General features: G+C 31.7%; 1 protein-coding gene across 1 annotated transcript in view; it reads left to right on the forward strand.

Annotated features, from left to right (window-relative positions):
• The first annotated feature begins 17,843 nt into the window (after positions 1-17,843).
• LOC140062739 (G-protein coupled receptor 54-like) overlaps positions 17,844-23,758 on the forward strand; it is a 33,957-nt gene continuing 28,042 nt past the window's right edge. Inside the window, exon 1 of the mRNA XM_072109065.1 lies at positions 17,844-18,801. Within this exon, the coding sequence (XP_071965166.1) occupies positions 18,436-18,801 (366 nt within the window). The 5' untranslated portion in view covers positions 17,844-18,435. The remainder of the gene's footprint in view (positions 18,802-23,758) is intronic.

Below are 23,758 nucleotides of genomic sequence, written 5' to 3' on the forward strand. Positions count from 1 at the left end.
TTCAACTATCTGAAATACTGTTTGAACTTTCTTGTTAAATATATCATAACATAGGCGTGTATTAATTATTTCTGACTACATGCTATTGAGTATAAATTTCTATATCCATGCATTATATTGCGAAGGCTCTTGGTTATCTAAGATACGCACTATTACTATTTTTTATTCTGATGATGTAACGTCCGGTTTTGACATTGATTTGAACACAAGTAGTAATGACATTTACAGTGTCGTAGTTAAATTAATATTAATCAACCAAAATGTCCTAAAGGTAATCAACATTCCCAATTCGCCACTCAATATCACTGTTCTTAATGCATTTAGGTAACGTTATGTTACCGTTATGTTACATTAATCTACCTAAAGCATACTCTTGAGGAATAATATGTTATATGAACTTGGCATTAAGTGGGTTTGGGGTTAAAGTGAAGGGTAATATTTTACCGTCATGTGTAAATTAGAATGTAGAATTACATTACTTTGCAGCAATGTTATTTAGATATTAGTTATGATTCTTTGCTCATTGAAAGTTCTTAGTTTTATGATTTCTTGTCTCGTTTTGTGAATTTCCTCATGTCTAATCTATAAATATCGCCCGTTTTTTTGTGCTTCTTACCGTCTTTTTTTTCTATACGGCCTTTCTTCCAAGTTATAGTTACTTTAAAATTACGGTCGATCTTTCTTATTTTTAAATGTAGAATTAGAGCAAAATTCAGAATTCGAAATTACAGGAACCGAGTTGGTTTGGAATCTATTGATCGAATTTAGGGTGCAGGTTAATCTTATAGATTATACAGTAGATTAATATGGACAGATGAATAATCGAAAACACGAACGATGTACAGCTCTGGTTGCTAGTTGATCATCATATCAAATACACATGTTTTGACCAAATCAGAAATATTAATGACGTAATGATAATAATGAAGTAGACCTACCGATAATGTGAGATTTAAGGTTATAATATTCTCGCTGATTAGTCAAGTGAATGCAATTATTATTAATTCAATTAAAATTTAATAAATGTATAACGCTGAATCACATTACGTCATCATTATACGAACTTCTTTTAGCCTATTCGATAATTTTATATTTTGAATGACACGTCAGTGATATCATAAGTCGATTTCCTTGTAATACGGGGTAGAGAGGCCTACAATGCAACGTTTGAAATATTATTATATATTTAACGTCTTAAAAGCTGTACACTGAACGGACCATGAAAACTGTTAGAATTTATTGTCTGATTAGGCTATTTGTCAATTTTATGAAACTGACCGATCACTTTCCGCCATTTTACCAAAGTATCTATAGTTTTAGCGCCATGTTCTAAAATACTGACTGGCTAATTGCTATAAAATATGACTGTTTTCTGTGCCACTTCTTCTGAAATTGACAGACAATTCCCATGGAGAAACTAAACCGAAAAGATTTTTTTATAAAAATCAGTTCGCATCTGCGGCTGTTTTATTGCGGGATCTTTTATCTCTTTTTTTGTACAGGCTATTTTCTTAACTAATGGATCGCCCCAATTATCCTTTTCATGAGAGCGGTCTATTTGTTACTGTTATTGGTCTTTGCAATTTACTTTAGAACTCTTTTCTCGACGTACCATAATTTTCAAACCGGAATAAATCAAAATTGTTTTCCTCTAATTTAGAGACAAAAACAAACACATAGTACTTATATTAAAGTGACTCGGATATTCCATAGAAATACACTGATATGAGTCGGATGTTGAATATTCTGTCTTAAGAATATTCACTTATTTTCGCAAAGGTTCAATGACGATGTCACAATTTAAATTACAGTGCGTCAAAATGGATAACTTCCCTTCAGAGATCTCCATACTTGATTGAATGAAATCCCTCGATAGTGACAATTTGTATTAAGCCAATTAAAATAGTTTTTCAGTACTTTTGAAATGCATTCAAATACGCACAATTCATCTTAGTTAAAACTTTAAAATGGCAAAAGCTTGCAATGTTTTACACTGATAATATTACAAACTAGATTTGATCTTTTTATTTATTTATTAACGCTATTGAATTCATACTGTGTAATATTTTTATTCTACAGCTCACTATGTCGGTCGGTCGGTAAACACTAACTTGAATATGGCATTGTCTTGATATTAGTTTCATCTAGCTAAGGAAATTTCTCACAGTATATTCCTTATGGTCAGGAATGGATGTGGTTATGTTTTCACGGTGCGTAATCAACAATTACGCGGTCTACGCACGATTTAACGAAATCACGTTTGTAATCATATCTTTAAAAGCATGAATCACAATTTAAATAAAATTTGGTACTCATAAATTTCAGGGCATAAATCATCATGGCATATACAATTACGTGCGTAGCGCATGCGTACGCGCGCTTAAATTTTCAAAATTGTCAAAATTTATTTTCGATAAAATAATTTTACGTTTCAGGCAATTTTAAGTGTTAATGTTAATATGCACTGTTTTTGCCCGATTTCTGTTTTACAACCTTTCTTTAATAATATCATATTTTATTCACTTTTCAACTCGAAATTACGTTATACGAGCACGTCAAAAGTGACAGGCTACGCACGTGTAAATTAAAAAAATATAAACGTTTTTAAACATTTTCAACATCTTTAAACATGTTCAGCAATTTTGGTCGGTCAGTCGGTTGGTCGGTTGGTTGGTCGGTCGGTCGGTCGGTCAATAAACACTAATTTGAGCACGCGACTGCAGCCACCTATAATGGCCTTGTTTAAAATATGCATTGTTTATGCAATAAAAGTGGACTGTCCCAACACAATAGAGGAAAACACGTACGGCGTAAGTCTGGTGTGGATAAAGGTCAAAACTATTCAAGCGTGAATATTGCCACTGCCTAGTTAATATAAGCGTACACTACGCCAGACTTACAAACCTACACACATAAGTTTATTTTGTACTGAATAGAGAAACATCTTTATTGAAGAAGTAGTAATTGACAAGGACAACACACTGGACATTTGTTAAGTATAGTTCACTAGATAGGATAGTAATATCTTGTAAATCCCTGGTATTTTACTAATGCACATTACAAAGCGGTTCACATCATTCAGCATAGTTTTCTCAAAACTAGCTTGCTAGATAATTACTTTGGGTTATTATAACGAGACAACCTATATACGAATGTTGTCTTATATAACTCATTCTCCATTATAAGTTATTTATTTTCTTCATTCTATAGTAGACTATTATAACAACAGTGTCGAGGGCTCGCAATGTTTAAACCGGCAATTATGTAACACTATCTGTTATAAGTATCATTTGTTATGTAAATTCTCCAGAATCGTACAATTGACACTCCATGTTACTAACCTGTTTTGTTAACATTGTAAAATTATTTCGCCCCTCTAAAAATACAGCGTTAAATCAATAGGCCTGAAACTCAAATGTTTACAGTTTTATACATTCATTATTTCAAACGAATATTTTTAATTTGAAGAAATGATTACTATTCAAGGATGTAATTAAAAGGTTATCACATATAGAATAAAATGGTTTAATTCAATGAGTGATGGCCGGCTGAATATGGTCACTATGGCTCATAAACGCATGTAAACAATGACTACGTAAGCGCAACTTAATCAATCACAGTCGCAATTTCGAATGATCCGATTGGTCAAATTACTTGCGTCTTCGTTCTTACGTGTTCATCCTTCTAGCATGGTAACCTAGCTTAAGTATATTATGTCATATTCACCTGCTGAAAACAGATTGGTGAATTCCGATTCCCAAGATACGAAATGCTTCCTTTTAAAATCAAGACTGATGTGAAACAACAAAAATTAAATTAAGATTTCATTCAAGATACATTTTACTTTAACTTTAGTTCCAGGCTGTTTGATTGTAAACTATACACTAGCGGTTATGAAAACGAAGTTTTAATTTTTTGTAAGACTTCCAATTTAACGTAATGTTATGTTGTAAGTTATTTGCTGTTGCTTTGTTTTATGGGCTTGGCATAATAAGAAGTTTATAAATATTATATTTATATAATGTAACACCTTTTTTCATCAATGTGCTCTGATAGGCATGCTAGTTGTGTATACATTTAAAAGTTTAATAAAAGTCCACAGCATTAAACCCAATGAATTATGGAAGAAATTATATATCTATAAATCTTAATGATAAAAAGCATCTCTTGATGAACGATAAAATAAATATCTTGATGAACGAGGTAAATCAATTCTAAACTGTTAATGTATCTACGCTTTTTAAACAAATTAAGTCTATTCGTTTTACTTGCTTGTCTGACCGTGCTTTATGTTATATGTCTTAAATTGTTGATATTGCCGGGAAATACATAAGAAAAATATTTTGACAAAATGGCATGAATCTTTATTATAATAATGATAAATTGGACGCATCAGAGATAAGCATAATAATGTTGTCGTTGTTTGGTGTTTATGTAAATGGATCATGTTGAAGTCGCTGTGGCAGCTTTTTACAGAACTATTTGTTGTACCAGCTGACCATGCTTTAAAAATACTTTATATACTCAAGCTCGTATATAGATGACTGTCAACAGTCAGTTAAGATCTATCTAGTGACAAGTGAAGAATCGGGATATCCCCTTACTCTTCCGAATTTTACATTGTCAACATACAATCGATCGATGAGATTTCAGGCTTATAGATCAGACGACTAAAGTCAACATAAACAAATTGGAAGTTCGGGCAGAAGGAGTGACGTAAACATCTAGCGCTGAACAAGTTTTGTTGTTTTATTTGTTTTATTTATTTCATCTAGATTACGTAAATCCAGGTGTATTTAATCCAAAAAGGCAATTGTTAATCTTATCATAATATTTTATCAAAACGACAAAATCCCTAATATGTTTGATTCCAATTGAAGAAAAAACATGTTCATCGTACATTAATACTTACTTATAATAATAATATTTACTTTGTCTCACGTAGTTAATCTATGGCATCTTTACGAACCAGGTTGTTTGGATTGTGATGAGCGACTTATTCAAAGTACTTAGATGATGTCGTTAAATATTGGCTTAGCTAAACCATAGAGAAAACATTATTGTGTTTCTTCATCGTTAAACACACGATTACCGGTATCAACCACTTGTAATGCAATAACACATTAACTTTCAAACACGGTGACAATAACAAAGATTGTTGTAAGGCCACGCCTTAATCCGGTTCTCTTTGATGATCGTAATGAGTTGTTATATCAATGTTTTTGATGAAATGATCTATGATCAACTAAATGTGAACCTGATTCTAAGAGTTCAAGATTCAAGATTCAAGATTCAAGAAATTTTATTGGTCCATAAAAATGGAAATTCACTTTGCTTGGTAGATTAAAACAACAATATTGCAACAATTTAAAAACGTGCAGTATAATAACAGATTAAAAATACAAGATAAAAAGTTAAAAATACTGTTAAAAATGTAAAACTATTAAAAATTAAGTTAAGGTGAATTTTAAGCTATTAAACTAAGACCCAGATTTGGTTCACTGACCGATGAAAACTCTGGGCTAATGTTGTTTTTCCACCACAAGCATACGAATTTTTTAGTTTTAATAAATCTTTAGACAAAATAAAATGTTAAATTCAACCAAAAATTCATTATTGTTATTATAATTATAAATGCATATTGTATAGATATTTTAGTTGGAATTTACTTGTCACCAATTAGTATAATAATAACCGTATAAACATTATTTTATAGTTTAATATTAATGCAATATAATAGGAAAAACATTTTGTTGTTTTGCTTTTCCAATAAATACTATTTCCTCCTGAAAATTACCAATATAACCCTTTATGACAAGCCGAATATACTTGTTAATTGTTATTTCTATCTTGGTGGTTCCGGTAATGCCCATATCGCACATTACTAGTATACAAATGAAAAATGATGTTTAGGCCTGATGATGCAAAGAAAAGAAAGAAAAAGAAAGAAAGAAAATATTAAAGGAAACTAAATTACCCAGAAAAAGTTGGAAATACTCAAACTTTTGTCAGTAAAATAATGTCTAACTAATAGGAGTAATAGGTTGAATACATAATTGGATTGCCTTACATGCACGCTACATTTGCCAATGTATATCACTGCAAGCAAATACAAAAAAGAAAATGTGTTTGGAATCCTCGAAAGAAAAGAAAATGCTCTTATTTAGAAATATGATATTGAAATACTCGGACCAAACATGATTCTTGTACAAGCGTTATTTAACTCTGTAATTATTTTGTGATTCTGATCATTCAGACAAAGTAATAACCATGATGAAGTATTAAAATGGAATAAATCTTATATACATGTATCTTGTCTTAAAAACGTCCATTTTCGAAGATAAAATAATGGATGTGAAATATTATCTCTTTTCATCTTCATCTTCATGCATTAGCTACATTTTTTTACACATGTTCAACTTTTTTAAAAAGTAACATACTAACTTAATGTTTTCTATAATATTCTATTTTATCATTTAAATTGACTATATTTTACGTAATAATATATCATTTTGCGTTCCGTTACCCAACTGAATCAAATTAATTTATGAATATAATATTATTATTATATTCTTATACATGAATAATTTGTAATTATTTTAATAGAACATCTTCAAACGTAATAAAAAATTATATAAAAAAGGTAAGACACTTACATAAACTTTGCTCTAAGCGGTTATTAACATGTCACTGAACTGAAATATTTTACAATCGGAAAACCCCGACATATTGTTTAAAGGTTTGCATGGGGAAATTAAATGCTGATATAACGTTTGCGGTACACCACGTATATTATCAATATATATATAATGTAGATGACGATATAGATAAAATACATATCTTGCTGCTCTCATGGTCTTCTTCCTCTTTGTAAACTGTCTTGAATGTCTTATATTATTTGTTATGACTGTTGATCCTCAACCTACTCTATGTAACATTAGGCCTAATCATTAAAACACCCCAAAAATGTCCTCCTTAAATTCATCTGTAAAGTTGATCAATCTAAGGATCACCGATCGTTATAGTCATTCGTAAATAAAATCAATCTGTACAAAATAGGACTATTCATTAATATAACTTTATAAAGTTGTTAAATTATCTATCACGTAATTACTATAAGACGACATCCTTTAACAGTGTGCATAATTCATTTTAATATTAGTTGGTTATTCTACACGTGTGAACTACATTTATGCGCCTTGCACGTTTTGAGATGTCAGCACTGCGTCGCACTGCTGACGCACTAATGTAACTGTAAACGGAGACGCTTGTATTCTAGGGCCTAAATGTTCAATTGCCAACATGTGCATGTTAATGCGCATAATTAGACATGTAAATTTCTGTTATCTACAATGTACAAACTCCTTCATAGGTCATTGTTTTTACAGTCAGCTCATGTCGTTTCCTGTATATTATAAACTGAATCCAGTGATATCTGCAAGGCATAACCTCGGCCATGCGTTGAAAGGGCGTGGGTCACACATGGCCTCAATCGATGTAAAATATTTATGTTTTATATCTATAAAATAAAAGTTCATTAAAACATAGTAATCTCAGATTAAAATAAAAATCATCTCTCTATTTTAATTGTAAACGTGATCTTTTGAAAAAAAAAAGACCGGAATTTTTCTATAATAATGTAACTATTCTCAACAGACGTTTGAAAACTAATCAAAATTGAAATTTAAATTGAAAACGTGGTAGATCCATCACTCACTAAAGTCACTTAGAATTGTGTATTTGAGAAAATAATATGTGCCTAATAATGTATTACTATCAGTTTAAATGCATCACAACGAGTTTAGATGCGTTGGAAATGATGCGTATGCGATTTCTGTATAATGAGGACGTGTTATGATGTACAAATACAGATTGCGTTTTTCGCTTAATCGCTATTAAAGTGAGAAAATTCGTTTACAGAATTAAATCGTTTATTTTTAATATGCTATAACGTTATAAACATAAAATCAAACACAGGCATTACACTCATAAATATGTCGTGTCATCATTGTACCCATAATGTTGAACTTGCTTACAATTCCATCCTCTTGTTTCAACACACAGAGGATGTAACGAAGACAATGTGAAAATTTAATATCCACAAAGTCCCGTTGGGAGAAGTCAAGGCTCCGAAAAACTGTTTATGTATTAAACGTCACGTCTCTCGTACTATCTTTCAAGGTTAACACAAAGTTTGATATAATAACGATTTTAAACGTTGTGTGTAAAACTCTACCAAAAATGGTATATTATATACCCAAATATGGTAATGATAATGACATCATAATGTCCATATGGGCACATCACCTTTTTGTCCCATAATGTTTGATAGTGTAAACAGAGCTTTACACAATATAATTATTATTATATAAGTTATTGATACAGTAACATATAATTGACATCATACACATAAAATACTTTGGGCGTTTATGTCTATTCTATAAACTGCAACGCTATGATAAAAAATCAAATATTCCATGACGTCTTACGTATAAAACATGTAAAAAGGAAATGCAAATATAATTTAATTATTATATTAATATGCTGCCGTAATATGAATTATATTATATATAAACGCAAGATAGTATTATAGTTGTCTTGTACTTAACCTTTCACTCATAGCGTAGGCCTAGACCATCAAACTAAATATTTGGCCAATGAAGAACGGTTCACTATCGCTTGTCAATGGCTAACCTGATTGAACGCAACGCAATGAGTTAGGCGCAACGCAATGAGGTAGGCGCAACGCAATGAGGTAGGCGCAACGCATGTTTGTTGACCAATCACGATCGACAATTCGGATAAGCCATCGCCTCAGAACTTTATAACCAAGCTTTAGCTCAACATGATTTAATTATTTGACTAATATAATTAATTTGTATAGTTGGGTTTTTTTGGAATTATGCTGTTAGCATATTCAATAATCATAGTATGCATACAATACCATTAATAATTGGTATTGTATAAAATCTATTAATTTAATAGTTTTTATACGTAATAAAAATTCCTCTGTAAGTGAAACCGCATACAACACGTCTCAAAGTACGTCACGTGATTCATGTAATTTCGTAAAGATTTTCCACATATACTTCAATTCAAGAGAAAAATTTGATAGCAAATTGGTGGCAAAAATCAAACCATTAGCGCTAGTAGTGAAGAAATGCATTAGTAGAAGAAAAATAATACATGGAATGATTCTAATATTGTTCGTTAGATATTTTTTTTATTGATAACTTTTCAGAACCATCAATATACCGTATACGATACATTTTGTTATGCTAAAATTACGTTATTATTCGTTTAAGTAAAGATTTTGATAGGCAATAAGTAAATGTTGTTAAATAGGAACATTAGAAAATCATCCAATTAACTGTATTAAATATGAGCAGGTTAAATAACACTTTATTAATTGTTTTTGTAATGTTTTTCCATAATTACGATATATTTTAAATAATGATACTTATAATTATTCGTATGAAGTTTTCAGTCTGAATATAGGTCACGTGTTATCACAACATAACCTTTCATTTCATTTCTGAGTTGTTACCGTGCCGCAACATTAAAATACCAGATGCAATTCCTACAAATTATTTCACACAATAATTATATTTTGAAAAATCGTAAAAAAATTATATGAGAATGGTCTTTATTATGCTAGCAATCATTCATGTATGTAAAGTGACATAGGCATTAATATGTAATAAAATGTGGTGTGCAAAATAATTAAATAGAAGGTCTGTTGTATGACATTTAAAAGGGTGAATGGTATGGCTGGAATTATTTTTATGGCACTATTTATAATTTTTCATCGGAAGAAATATACACAAAACATTTTATTTATTTTTAAATATACATACTCATATTGAAAAATTGTATTAAATACAACATATATATATATCTAACTATTGTGAATGGTTAAGATTAAGTTCAATTAAGCCTTATTCCCCGTTGAGTGATACCGGTATTTATAACAAAACTTTGTTGGCAACAAATTATCGTGTAAAGAATGTTTTATACACATTAAAGCCACTCGACCCTTTAGTCTTTTTCGACGTAATTTAAGGTCACACACGTCACTACATTTTATGTAAAGATAAATACTATATTATAGGGACCTATTGCAATAATTCTTTTCGTCTAAACGGTTAAAATGTCAAAAAAAAAACCATTGGTATTTTTTTTTACTTTCGAACGATCGTGAAATGGTAAACAAATAAAAGAACCGTAACTTTTCGGCGAAAATACCAGGTATAACCCCAATTTGTAATAACGGATTCTTCAAAGACAATTAATTCATCAACGAGACAACGCCGGGCTAGGCCTATATCTAGCGTACTACGATGTTCCTACGTTACCGCTCTTTACCAACAAGGCCCCACACAACTACAAGCTAAGCTAGGCCTAAGACCGTCGACGATAGGACATTAGACGCTCGAAGTTCAATATTTTCGTTTCTATGGAGCGCCAAAAGAGCAACAACAATAGATGGTTAAAACCTCAGTGGAATGCGTCTTCTTTTAATGCATTTATTATTGAAATACACGTTTAATTTTAATATATTTTGTCAATAAAAATGCTGTAACATTTTACTGCTAATAATTTGCTGTTTTCAAATAGCAACCAACCCTAGGCCTAAGAGTAAGACTAAGACTAACTAAGAGGCATATTATTTAGATTAAGGTATACCCCTACAGTACATGTAATATGATGATGAATTTGTCGATTTTCATTCCTAAAAGCTCCTGCAAAAACCATGTACAGTATTAACAGTAATATTTTTGTTGCATTGACATTGACAAAATATGATAAAATTGAACGTAATTTTCACCAATAAATGCATTAAATATACACAATTTACTGAGTTTTTAGCCCTCTATTATGATTGCTCTTTTGGCGCTCCATAGAAACAACAACATTGAACATGATGGAGTATGCGAAATTCACGAACCGATGTGCGAGAAACACGTCTGTAAATTCATCAATTTAAAGGATTCATTTTTTACTTTTTGTGTGATCTCCTTCGTAAAAGTATTTTTGAGACTTAATTCTAAGGTGTGGTACTCACGATAAAGTTACTTAACCAATTTTGAGTCGAAATAAACGACAGGTGCGAAACGGAACTAGCGCCAAAAAACGTACATTTAAGACAAGGAAAGACATGGTTTCATGTTTTTAAAGTAATTTATATGCATTATTATTTTTACAAAACGTCAAACATTGTAGGTCTATTGTGTCTTTCAGCACAAAACACAAGAATAGTCACTGTCCAACCGATCGCAAACGTTAAAAAAAAAATCAAACTGAGGGCGCTGTTATTGAAAAACGTTAACACGCGATGGTTTTGTTTCTAAACCATTACTAGATTATTGATAAACTGCAATTATATTAACAATAGATAAACATTGATATATAAAGTATTATAATGTTAATATTTATAATGCTTTTGTAACAGTTATGAACATCTATCATATAAACAGTCGATCGCAGTCAAAATGTCAGTAGTAACAGTAACAGCGCCCTCTATATCGTCACACAAAAATGTACTGAAAATGCAATAATACAAAATTCTAAACGGCGGTTTAGAATTAATGTTCTTTGCCTGATTTGTTTATATATTATTATAAAAGTATCTCTTCGGAGATCCCGCCTCGTGAATAAAAATACTGAAAGATGAGGGCGTATCAATGATCTCTGGTGCGCGTGCGTACAACTGAGGACTAGTGCTGTTCCGCCGTACCACGCCGAGAGTGTTAAAGAGTCGCTATCCAATCGAGTTTGAACAATACCATGAAAGCCCCAGTAGTCTAATGGTCCAAATCAAATAAAAAATAGCCTGATGTGTTTATATATATATCTTTATCGTTCAAAATTAATTAATAAAATTTCAGTATCGGTGATATACTGAAAATTTAATTAATTAATTTGAAACGATAAAGATGAGGAAATCTGTGAAAATGAGAAAAAGTCCATTAGACGACTATATATATATATATATATATATATATATATATATATATATATATTGTGACAAGGTGGATGTTCATGTCACAGATTTGCTTTATAGAAATTTGATATTCCGCAAGCGCAACAAATTAATTATGTAACACGCCCTCTTTCGTTCTATTTTATTACATATCACAACCATAAGAAATAAACAAGGCCATATACATGGCTGCAGTCACGTGCTCAAATTTGAGTTATTGTTTACCAACCGACTGAACAACTGACCGACCGAACAACCGACCGATAAAAATACAAAATGCGTGATAAGTCGTTGGTGTTTTGGCTAGATAGTTTGGGTAGCCAACCACCATGATTAATATAATACTATGTATATCTACCTTAATGATTGCTATGTCATGACACGTGTTGCTTACATCTCAGGGACGTACATAAAAACGGTACAACATGCACACGACACCGTCATGTCACACATAACATATTATTAATGAGAACGGAAAAACACGTCAACATTAACTTGATTTCCTCCTTTGAACTTCCGATCTAGGATGATGAGAATATTTGCTGTCAAGGTCGGCGACAGGTGTGAGCTAAGCAGCAGCTAGAGTCTATGAACCTTAATAACGTTTTGAATGAAAAAATGGTAACATTTAAGCATGATGTATAACATTAAAGTATACATGAAGGATTAACTTTAACATTAATGTGTCTAGGTACTTTCTATCAAGCCGTATGTTCGCTAGAAGCTAAGTTTAATTTAAAATCGATGATAGTGAAATAGACACATTATTCATTTTCTGCGACAATTAGCATTAAAGCACTTAATAATCGTAATGATTAAAAAAAATACTGTCATTGAAAATAATGTTTTAGTTTTTTAGAATGCACGTACGAATAGGTGCTATAAAGATCTCTTCAAACTCACACACCCACAGTACCATCATTACACTGGAACCCCCTCATTTGAGACATCTTCATTTAGAGGACACACTATAAATAAGAGGACGCCCATAAAGAGGATACTTTACCGTGAAAAGAATGAGGACAATGTTCTTCTATTCATCACTTTTTGAGTCAAGAATATGTATTAATAGTACCGTTGGTTACCACGTTTGCATAGGCTATCAGTATAATAAGTAGAGTTGGTGCAAATATAATTCCAATGTAGCACTACACATACGTCGCTATATACAGTATTTAAAATAACATAAATACCTTGGACACTGATACTATAAATGTAAACTTTCCATGAATTCCCAAATAAAAGAGTTATTAATTACCGAAAAGCTGGCGATGTATCTCCTCGTGATATTTAGCGACATCATCAATATACACCCACATTAAAGAAATTAAATGGATGCAATTACTACATCACCTTCAAAATCTACATTTTAAAGGAAATAACCTTCTTTTCGTACGTACTATCAATGTTTTCTTGAAATATGATTGATCGGATTGTTTTTTTTTCAAATTAACTATTGAAAGAGCATAAAGGTTGTAACGATCACCACACGATTCAGTTAGATTATGTGATGTATAACGAATATCTTATTTAGTAAATCTATTTCATAACTTACTTGATTATCAGCTCTCAGTACCGGAATACAATACAATTATACTATTAATAGCTGTCTATGTTTGTGGATGTCAGAATAGTGTGTAATTGAGCTTGCCACTTACCAGATTAGTCTTTCCATGCGATTCGTTAATCTATCTTATAATCTACAAACGATTGAAGATATAGCTTTTTTTTAGTTAAATTGTTTTCACTCTAAAAAAGGGAGTTTTCATTCCTTCAGAGTGGTTAAAATTGTCTGAAATTTATGAAATCGCTTTATGTAGCTTACCGTGTGATGAGTGACTCTTTTAAGACTGGTCATAATATACTCCTCAAAAGAGTGATCAGTCACTCTATAAGAGTGTATTTTCACTATTTTAAATTAATATAGTAGGCATCGAAAAAGACCGTGGCGGGCCATGGATGGATCGTGATACAACCTCATAAAAATATTACCCACCGATTTATGGTTGAGTTTTCTATTTCTCATTTCTATACTTCTAGGCCTATATACTATTAATATAAAATAATACATCTGCGAAATATAGTCTTGAATATTATGTGTTGATTTGTGGATTTTCGCGCCGCGGCTCTAGCCAGCTATGTCCCAGGAGGACACATTCATTAATAAGCTGTTTCATAGCGGTAGCTTTAGTATCTAAGGCTGACAGTTTTGTGAATTTGGAAACTCGACTATGATTTATAGGTAGCTGCTGGACCCACAAAACGTCTGGGAGAAGAGAGTCTATATGAAAGCCTTTGCTGATAATACAGTATTATTGAGATGTAGACGGAAATCTGTAAAATCTTGTTCAATAAATAATAACTTCGTTTTTGCTGTCAACCAGGCCGGTATTATAATAAGTCACTGTCAAACAATCATTCGATAATGGTCAAAACTTTGATTTGGCTCTGTCAACATAAAGGGAGGTATTTACAATGACTTTCTTTTGACTGTCAATCTAGGCCAATGTTATAATAATACGCCGTCAGATATTAAATCATTGAAACAGTCCTGGTAAATTCTTTTTTGGTTATCAGATGCCGTGGGGGGCCCAATCAATTATCGTCAGAAGGTGAACAATCAGTCTAGGTAGCAGCAGCAGATTATTAGTATAGGAACGCCTGCTCCATTAATTAATCCAGAAAAAGGTTTGTACATTATCTATTTGTTTATTAGCCTTCTCCTAACACAATTATATTATTTTCCTTAAAAAAAGGTTTTATAAGTGGTTTCAACATTTATGATAGTAATGTCACAGTTCTGTGTCTGGACGCAAGTTCATAGACCTACTAGTTATATTATTCATATTAACTGATACTTACTCTTCATTTACCGTAAAGTTCAGTTTTAATGAAAAATATAATATAAATTGGCTTCGTAACAATTAATTAGTGTTGAAAAGGTTAGTTTTTTTGTGATAGGTGAAAATGACATGTAACTTCGTAATCAATTTATTTTTTTTTTGTATAAAGGCCCAATTACACTATGACGATAACGACGGACGATAAATATATAGCATGCATTTTTTTTACATAAACCAAAAGAAATTAGAAAGGTTTTCGTTCTAGACCTATAGGATAATCATTTATGCTGTCTTTGATAAAAATAATGTTTTTCAAATTCCAATCAAATGACGTCATGATAAATAAAAACAATAAAATCGCTGTATTGTCACGATATTATTGGTCTTACTAATCATGACGTCATTTGATTGGACGTGTGAAAATATAATTTTCATCAAAGGAATTGTTTATATTTCTTTTGGTTTATGTATTAAAAATGCACATTTGTCTATTTATCGTCGATCGTTATCGTCCTAGTGTATGGGCCTTATGCTGTAAATGTTCAATTAATTGATCATTCCGATTTTATTAGTTGGACTCTTGCAAAGTTGCTGTCTAATCATTGTTGTGTAATATCATTTCGAACCATATTAAAATCATAAGGAGATTCATATTCCTTAACATGTGGCTGTGCATGGAAGTCCGGTCTACAAAAACTCGGGCCCGAGATCATTGTTATTGGGCCTGAAAGTGTTGGTGAATTCATAATTATACTTAAAATTATATTTATATATATATATATAGGCCTATTCAGGTTGAAATTTTCAGACCGTTTGGAAAGAGTGCTCAATACCAAGGTAGAGCATAAATAAATAAATAAAATAACAGCAGAAAACTTGGTTACTTCATTGTTTTAATCAATGAAGTAACCAAGTTTTCTGCTGTTATTTTATTTATTTATATATAGGCCTATATATATAATTATATTATTATACAATTGAAAGCAAAACCCGTTGAATCTCAAATCATTAGGACTAGAAATTTGGCTTATCAATCAAATAAATACTTTCGTTCAAAATGAAACTCCAACCTCTCTAATCAAAAGATTGAACTCGAAAACGGACCGTTTTTTTGAATTGGGTATGTTGAAACATTTCAATATTCATTTAAAAAAGTACATTAATTGTGGTATTGATCAGTGGCTATAGAGGCGTAAAAACCCTCGGTCAATATCATGTAAAATGCACTGTGGAAGGGTCATTATTAAGACTGCAAAATTGGGCTTATCAACAAATAAATACTTTCGTTCAAAATGTAAAATCAAGGCTGAAAAATTGGGCTTATCAACAACAAAATATTTTATTATTAGACGCGATAACATCAAGGATAATCAGTATAATAATTATTAATATAGCCACTGTTACTAGTTTTATTCTACATGCTAAAGTAAATAAAAATCCACTAGAAAACAAACAAGTCTGAATGTTATGCTTATTAGCCATGTTATGTTTGTTACTGTAGGCCTATGAATGTTTGCAATGTCCACTATTATTTCCGTGGGCATATCCATAGTGTATCACTCACAAAAAAAGACGTGTGAGGTTCTTTCTTTAGATTTTGAAGAATGATTTGTGTTACAGGTGAGTCAGACACATGAGTCAAATGCTCAAGATATCGGCTAACGCCATGGGACCCTTGGCTTATCAATGAATAATAAATACAGTACTACTTTCGTTCAATTGAAATCGGAATCTGACCGTTTCATTAAATTGGGTGTGATTAGGCATAAACATATAATAATTTATTAAAAAGGTACAATAAAACAAATGCATCAGAGGCATAAAGAACCCACGGTCAATATCATGTAAAATTTATATGGTATAAGCACTGTGGAAGGGGTCATTATTATTAAACTGGAAATTCGGCTTATCAACAAATAAATCTTTCGTTTAAAATGTAAAATAAGACTGCAAAATTGGGCTTATCAACAAATAAATACTTTCGTTCAAAATGTAAAATAAGACTGCACAATTGGGCTTATCAACAAATAAAATACTTTTTTTTCAAAATGTAAAATTAAGACTGGAAAATTGGGCGTATAAACAAATAAATACTTTTTTTCAAAATGTAAGAAAACATTTTTTAAATATAATCCTTAAGCTCTGTCTATACTATCAAACTAAATATGATGTGCCCATATTATATAGACATGACGATGTCCACTACGATATTCGGGCATATCACTACCATATTTGGGCACATCACACTTTTTTTGTTAAACTAGTTGGGACAGTGTAGACACAGAACTATGTGATCGAAACATAAGTCGGAATTGGACTGACGCGATTGATTTAATTGGGTATTTTTATTAATGTAATGATTCATTAAAAACTATAATACCGATAAGCGTTTGGTATTGATCAATGGTGCAAAAAACCCTGAGAAATAATGGTATAACGCGATTTGGTGATAGCTTAGCAATAATAAAACCCATATACTATTATTATAAATACCTATTACAAATCCATTCATATAACTTTTCATCGCGAACCAAAAATGTATAAATGTTATTCTACAGAAAGTAATTATATATTCAAAAGCCATATTATTATTATTATCAATACCTAAATGCGATAGTAATAACCACATAAACATAAATTATTCCCAATACAAGTTTGTGCGTTTAATTCTAGAAAGAAACGACTGTGCTGACAGGCCAATGACATAAATCACAAGTAAAGTCCCAATTGTTCACTTGCGTTTTGATTGGCCGACCTATTATATTAAATTAATGAAGACTGTTCTTACAACTGTCCAGTCAAAAAGTTACGCGGCGTTTTTTGTAAGAAATATTTCTTGTTATTTTAGTTTGTATTCAATCACGTGATACCATAAATGCTACAGACTTCCTCTGAGCACCTCCATGCTCTGAGTTTGTAGCTTTGGACCAATCAGCGTTGACAGTTGTCAACTCATGCGTATAACCAGCTGAGTTAGTGGAGAAGAGAAAGGAATTTCACAAATCTAGCGTTAGTAACACGACAGATATTTTACTATCATGCAGGTCATTATGGCAAACTGCTGTAAATAATGGAAATGAAATGAAAAATTATGTGCCGAGAAGCAGAAATACTTTTGGATTACGAGCGTTCTCATTTAGTAAACTAATTGATTAGCACCGCCACAGGACTTCAAGAAATCATCTATATTAGCGAACTTGCAAATAATCTAGCAATGCAGATATGTTAAAATACCAGTTAAGTGGCGAGAAGTGCATTGGCGCCGTCATTCCTTGTGATATTAAAAAGTGCAGCATACCACCAGCCTGGCTAGCCCTATGTCCCAAGACTCCGATCTAAATTGGTATTTAAACCAATTGATGATAAATACCCATAAGCGGTGTAGACTGGATCCCAGGTGAACTATACTAAATAGTATCGGAGAACACACCTGTAAAGCAGGCTACTGTTGGATCACCTGGTTGTCTGTTCTTGTTTTATGTGTAACGTTACAGAATGACGTTTAGCTATCGCGGTTGCAAGTTGAACACGAACTACCAGACTCAGTAACGAGGTAAATGATTAACCAACATTGTATTTTACATTTTATTCAAAAAACGACCAAAATAAATGATGGATACTAGCGAGTATGATATGTATCTTAAGATGATGGCGATGGAAGATGAACTTGACGGCAATGGGACATACAACGCAACTTTGTATCAAGACGACTGGAACAATGTCGCTGCTACCATCGTAATACCAAGCATTTTCGCCCTTATTTCGGTCATAGGAATAATAGGCAATGCCAGTGTTGTACTTGTTATAGTACGGAATAGAAACATGCGAACGGTTACTAACTGTTATATAATGAACAATGCTATTACCGATATACTCTTCTTGTTAATCTGTGTACCAGTAACTGCAACACAATTCGCACATCCTACCTGGATATTCGGTGATTTTGTTTGTAAATTTGTTGTTTATATTCAATATGTAAGTACAAAAGTTCTTTATATGGTTTTTAGCTATACATACAGCCAGTATTACAAATTCCAATAGGCCTATGCCTAACGTATCACACAGCTCCTCCATAACAAAAATACATCAATATTGAATAGTCAATTTTATCAGACTTTGCTAATAAATAACTACAATATCAGTAATCATGGAGAAATAAATTATTGTATGATAACAGCCAAATAAGCAATACCAGTATATTGATAGTTGGTTATCTATATATAACTATTGAATATCCAGTAATTATAATATTAACCAATTTGACTTGTTGGATGATACTCATTTTATTGTTAATATTTAATAAGGAACACTTCTCGCGACCCAAAGAAGTGTCCCCTTATTGCAAGTGTCATCTGAATTGGAGTTCATTTGGCCTTTTATTAAAACATATACATTATTGCCTCCCATTTGTTTCACGGCAGTGTGTCCTCTATGACAAATGTATAACCAGGGGATGTACCCTAACTAAATAGAGGTGTCTCTTGAATAGTGTCCCTAGTGAATAATGGTGTCCCCTGAATACGGTGTCCTCTCTATTATTTTTATTTGTCCAATGCCAAAATGAACTATCAGTTAGTCTATTTGTAACAAATGAATGAATAACATGAATATTAATTTATACTCGTCGTTATACTGTATATGGCTTTGACCCACGCGAGTCGCCTAGCACAATAATACGATTATGTACATTGTTTAATAATATTATTCAAATAATACATTGATTTATAATTAGCATTCATTATTCTAAATTGGATTATTATTTTAAATTGATTAAATTGGTTCTGATGTTAATTCGACAGTGAGACATTACTGTAGTTAGGCCTATGGTAAATGATGTGATGTGTTAGGATATATACCCCGAAATAAAATGTGAAACTAATTTATACATTTCGTTATGAACTCAGGCTATGTAAGCCTAGATGTAAGATGACTGACGCCGAAAGGGGGAATGCGTGTCATGTTCCCACAGGACTGAGGTTCACGGGCAATTTTCAAACAAAATGCTAAGTATTACAGAACACATCAATCAGTGATAGAATGTTTACAGTGTATTAGGAATGTTCGTATGTGCTAAACATAGGTGATCAGGTACGGTTAAACGACCCCTCTTCTGCTCCATGTGACCATTATTCCATAACGAAGAACTATTTAGGCCTATACGACTGTATTTATTTTGTATAGAATACGAATATTTAGCTTTCTTAATTGTGTTAATAATTATATTGTTGAAATTTCAACACATTATTTGTTAGGCCTATACACTTAAAATACGTATACATTTATAAAAAAATATTTACAAACATTACCGCGTACATCAACTGGGCGTTTAACGGTTTTGAATGTAACCTGTAGTACTAGTAGTACACTGAAATATTTTGTGGCGGACAATGTCACCTGGTCGAACGCATTAAAAAGGCCTACTTTGTATAGTAAACAAATTGATCATAAAGGCTATGCATTCTCATGCACGATTGGCAATTGCCTTAAGATTTCGCCAATTAGTCTAATTAATACCTGTCACTGACATAACCTACGTTCATAATTCATAATAATTGGCTGAGAGTAACCTGTCACGGTTTTGTGACCAACGGATGTCTCAATGGTCAGTTTATTACCGTAGCTATTTTGATAATACGGCCATTTTTATTATACAATTTCTAGTCACCAAAACAGTTACTATTTTGAGACCGAAGTTAATTATTCGTTATAATAATTAAACTGTAGTTATTACGGTATCACAGCATAGTACAATGTACAGAAAGAAATATCCGGGTGGGCCATAATTTATATAATAATAATACTATTATTATACAGCAAATGTACAGGATCATCGCAGAGGTTTTCACCTTATAACATGTCAAAGAGTGTGTGCGCCTTTTTGACATTTATTCTCTCACGCATCTTGAGAGCATGTCCTGGGGTTTTATCCTTGACCTTTCGCCGACTTCCTTTGGATGTTGATAATTTTACTTAATAAATTGTCATTTTTTAAAAATGTAATAGTAATTAGATAATGATGCCGTGATATATTAATTATATATCAAATTTATATATTATAAGTGTTCGAAAAATAGATAACTTAGATAAAAAGCTTTCGAAAACTGATTAACAAGTTTTGAATAGGTGGCCACGTGACAACACTAAATGCATCTCAAGCAGGGGATAATTCACTTAGCCAGGAAACCTGTCCCTTATGAAGTTTTATTTGTACTCGACGGGCAGATATCTTGTTTAATTAAGTAAACGATTCATTAAAATTATGTATGATATAATTATAACACGCCTGGTGTCTCGCAAATCAACCGATTACCTGTTTTTTTAACGCAGATAAAATCTAAATGGTTGTTCTGCAGTTGGTCAAAAATTTCAATCAAAACTTGTATCAGACTGAAGACAGGAGAAATGCTAAATATCCGTATATCACCCATCAATTAAAATTGAGTCGAGTACCTGGGTTTTACGTGGATTCTTAACAACAAATGATGGACAGTTAGGCCTACTGTATGTATTAACTACAGTACATAGAACATGACCTATTATTAAGAAGATAAGATAGTACCTCGGTATCCAACAAAGTTAGGGAAACGAAAGTATTATACCTTAATAAGAAGTGTCCCTTGAATGAATATAGGGGTGTCCTAAAAGAGAAGGGAGTATATGTACGTGGCCATTACTATTATTAATAGGGAACCTTAGTCTTTAATTGGGATTTTTAGTCTTTAATATGTATTTTACTGTATTATAAGCGAGTGTATAATGAAGAACAAAAAAGAACAGTTTAAAGATCCTTGCCTAGTTGACACCAATTACTAAACGTTTTACAGTTCAGTGCATGGAGGTAATTAAATACGTATTTGCTTGAAGTATATTTAACTTTGAAACATGAGATTGTCCAATCTGGTTAATTTTTAGTAACAGACAGGAAAATATAGCCTATCATACGGTCAACAGAATGCTATTTGTATAATATAATATGTTTTGAGGTTTAAGTTTACGAAACATTATAATATACAGCAGATAAGCTATATATATTATCAGAGAAAATACAACTGTAAATAAATGTTTTAATTAATTTTAAATTAAATTAAATTAAAAGACCAACAAGTCAAATAATTAAGCGTTTCTTTCTCTGGATAGAGTATTATACCATACTACATAAGTCAACATTATTGAATTAATTCAATTTTATTAGGTCCATATGAATTGTGTTTTGCAACCATATAATTTGATGAAGTTTATTGCAGGTATTTATTATGAGACTTACAGCAGCTGTGCTGAAAGTATACTATAACACTAGTCATGTACCAAAATCACGTAATATCATCGTTAACATTTCTCTGACCCCGTCTCTGACCCAGTACGGGTATACTCATCAAATCTTCTAAATCACCTCACCATCATCTTTTTATTACCATCTTTCTTATAACATCCTCTTCTTAAATTACCGTATCGTTATCAAACTATATATATATTTCCTTTCTTATAAATTTCAATTTACATTTTGTTACGCTGTCCATTTTCAGTAGGTTAAGAGATATGAGTACTATGAGATCCGTTATTTCCTTTATAATATAAGATGATTACATTCGTTTGTGAATAGCGTTATTAATTAAAGTTCATGCGGCCAGAATCTGTCAAGTTTCAGCTGTTCTCAGACGACTCGAATTCAAAACAGGCCGTCATTGAAATTTATTAATAATCTTTTAGAAGATGCTAAATGTATTTTGACACAATATAAATCGGTTCGGTTGTTCTGTTTTAAATCAATGCTAGTGTTACCCGTCGTTGGGTCGTTAGTTGACAAGGATGTAGTATTGATCATCATTCGATCGGTCAATTATATGGACATTGCAACCATAAACATGTGATAATCCATAGGCCTACACATAAAACCCGTTTCATTGATTCATCCGTACAATAAAAAGTAGTTTTTATTTCTGAACATGAAAACCCTGTGCTAAAATCACTTCTTGTTGTACTGTATCGTCATATTACTCATAATTTATATTTATGACAGAAATATGTTGCAGTTTCTTTTCTTTTTTGGTTGGTTAGTACAATTAGTATACAGTAGTATGAACAGATTAAGATTAATACTGTATTTACTTTAGTATGGATATAGCATAAACAAAACAAGAAATCCATGCAGTTAAACATAATCATGCCTACACAAACACCATCTCCACCTCTGTATCTCATGATATCTATTTCTGAATAAATCAATCCTTGTATTTTTCAATGTGTCCATTCCAATGGTAGATTGTTGGCAATAATTTACGTGGCATATATCTTATACACATGTGCAATTTGAAATTATATATACACTATATAGTGATGTAATCTCTACGACTGGTTATTATACATCCTTACTTTATTATGCTCCTTCTTTTTCTAATTTTCTACCTTTAAGCATTCGTAACTCTTACAATTTCTTCTCCTTTAAATCTCTTTTAAAAAAACATCTGTTTCTCTGAAATTTTTTCTTTTTATCTTTCTTTCATAGTAGGCCTACTATATATATTTTTTATATCTTTGTTAATTTTGTATTTTTATAGTTTATTTTGTATTTACTGTTTGTATTGTTTTAGGATCCCTAATGATCAGCTTATGCTGGATGGACCACCCTCATAAAATATTGTTTAAATAAATAAATAATTAAAATTATAGTAAAATCCGACACGTAGATAAAAAGATGGATGTATTGTGGATGTATTGAATCTGAAAAGTTATTTCTGTGAGATAGAAATATTAATTGTTAAAAAATGGTTTAAATTATGTTACCTCAGTATTTTCCTGACGCCCGATATGACTGAGCATTGATGAACTCAGTACTGATGTGAAATAATGCTCATTATCCGTGCGAGAATTCCTTATGCCAGCAGCATTTTAAGCCTACAATTTGGTGGGGGTGATACAATGTATTCAATTCCGA

This window comes from Antedon mediterranea, chromosome 11 (genome assembly GCF_964355755.1).
Source record: "Antedon mediterranea chromosome 11, ecAntMedi1.1, whole genome shotgun sequence".
Taxonomy (NCBI): Eukaryota; Metazoa; Echinodermata; class Crinoidea; order Comatulida; family Antedonidae; genus Antedon; species Antedon mediterranea.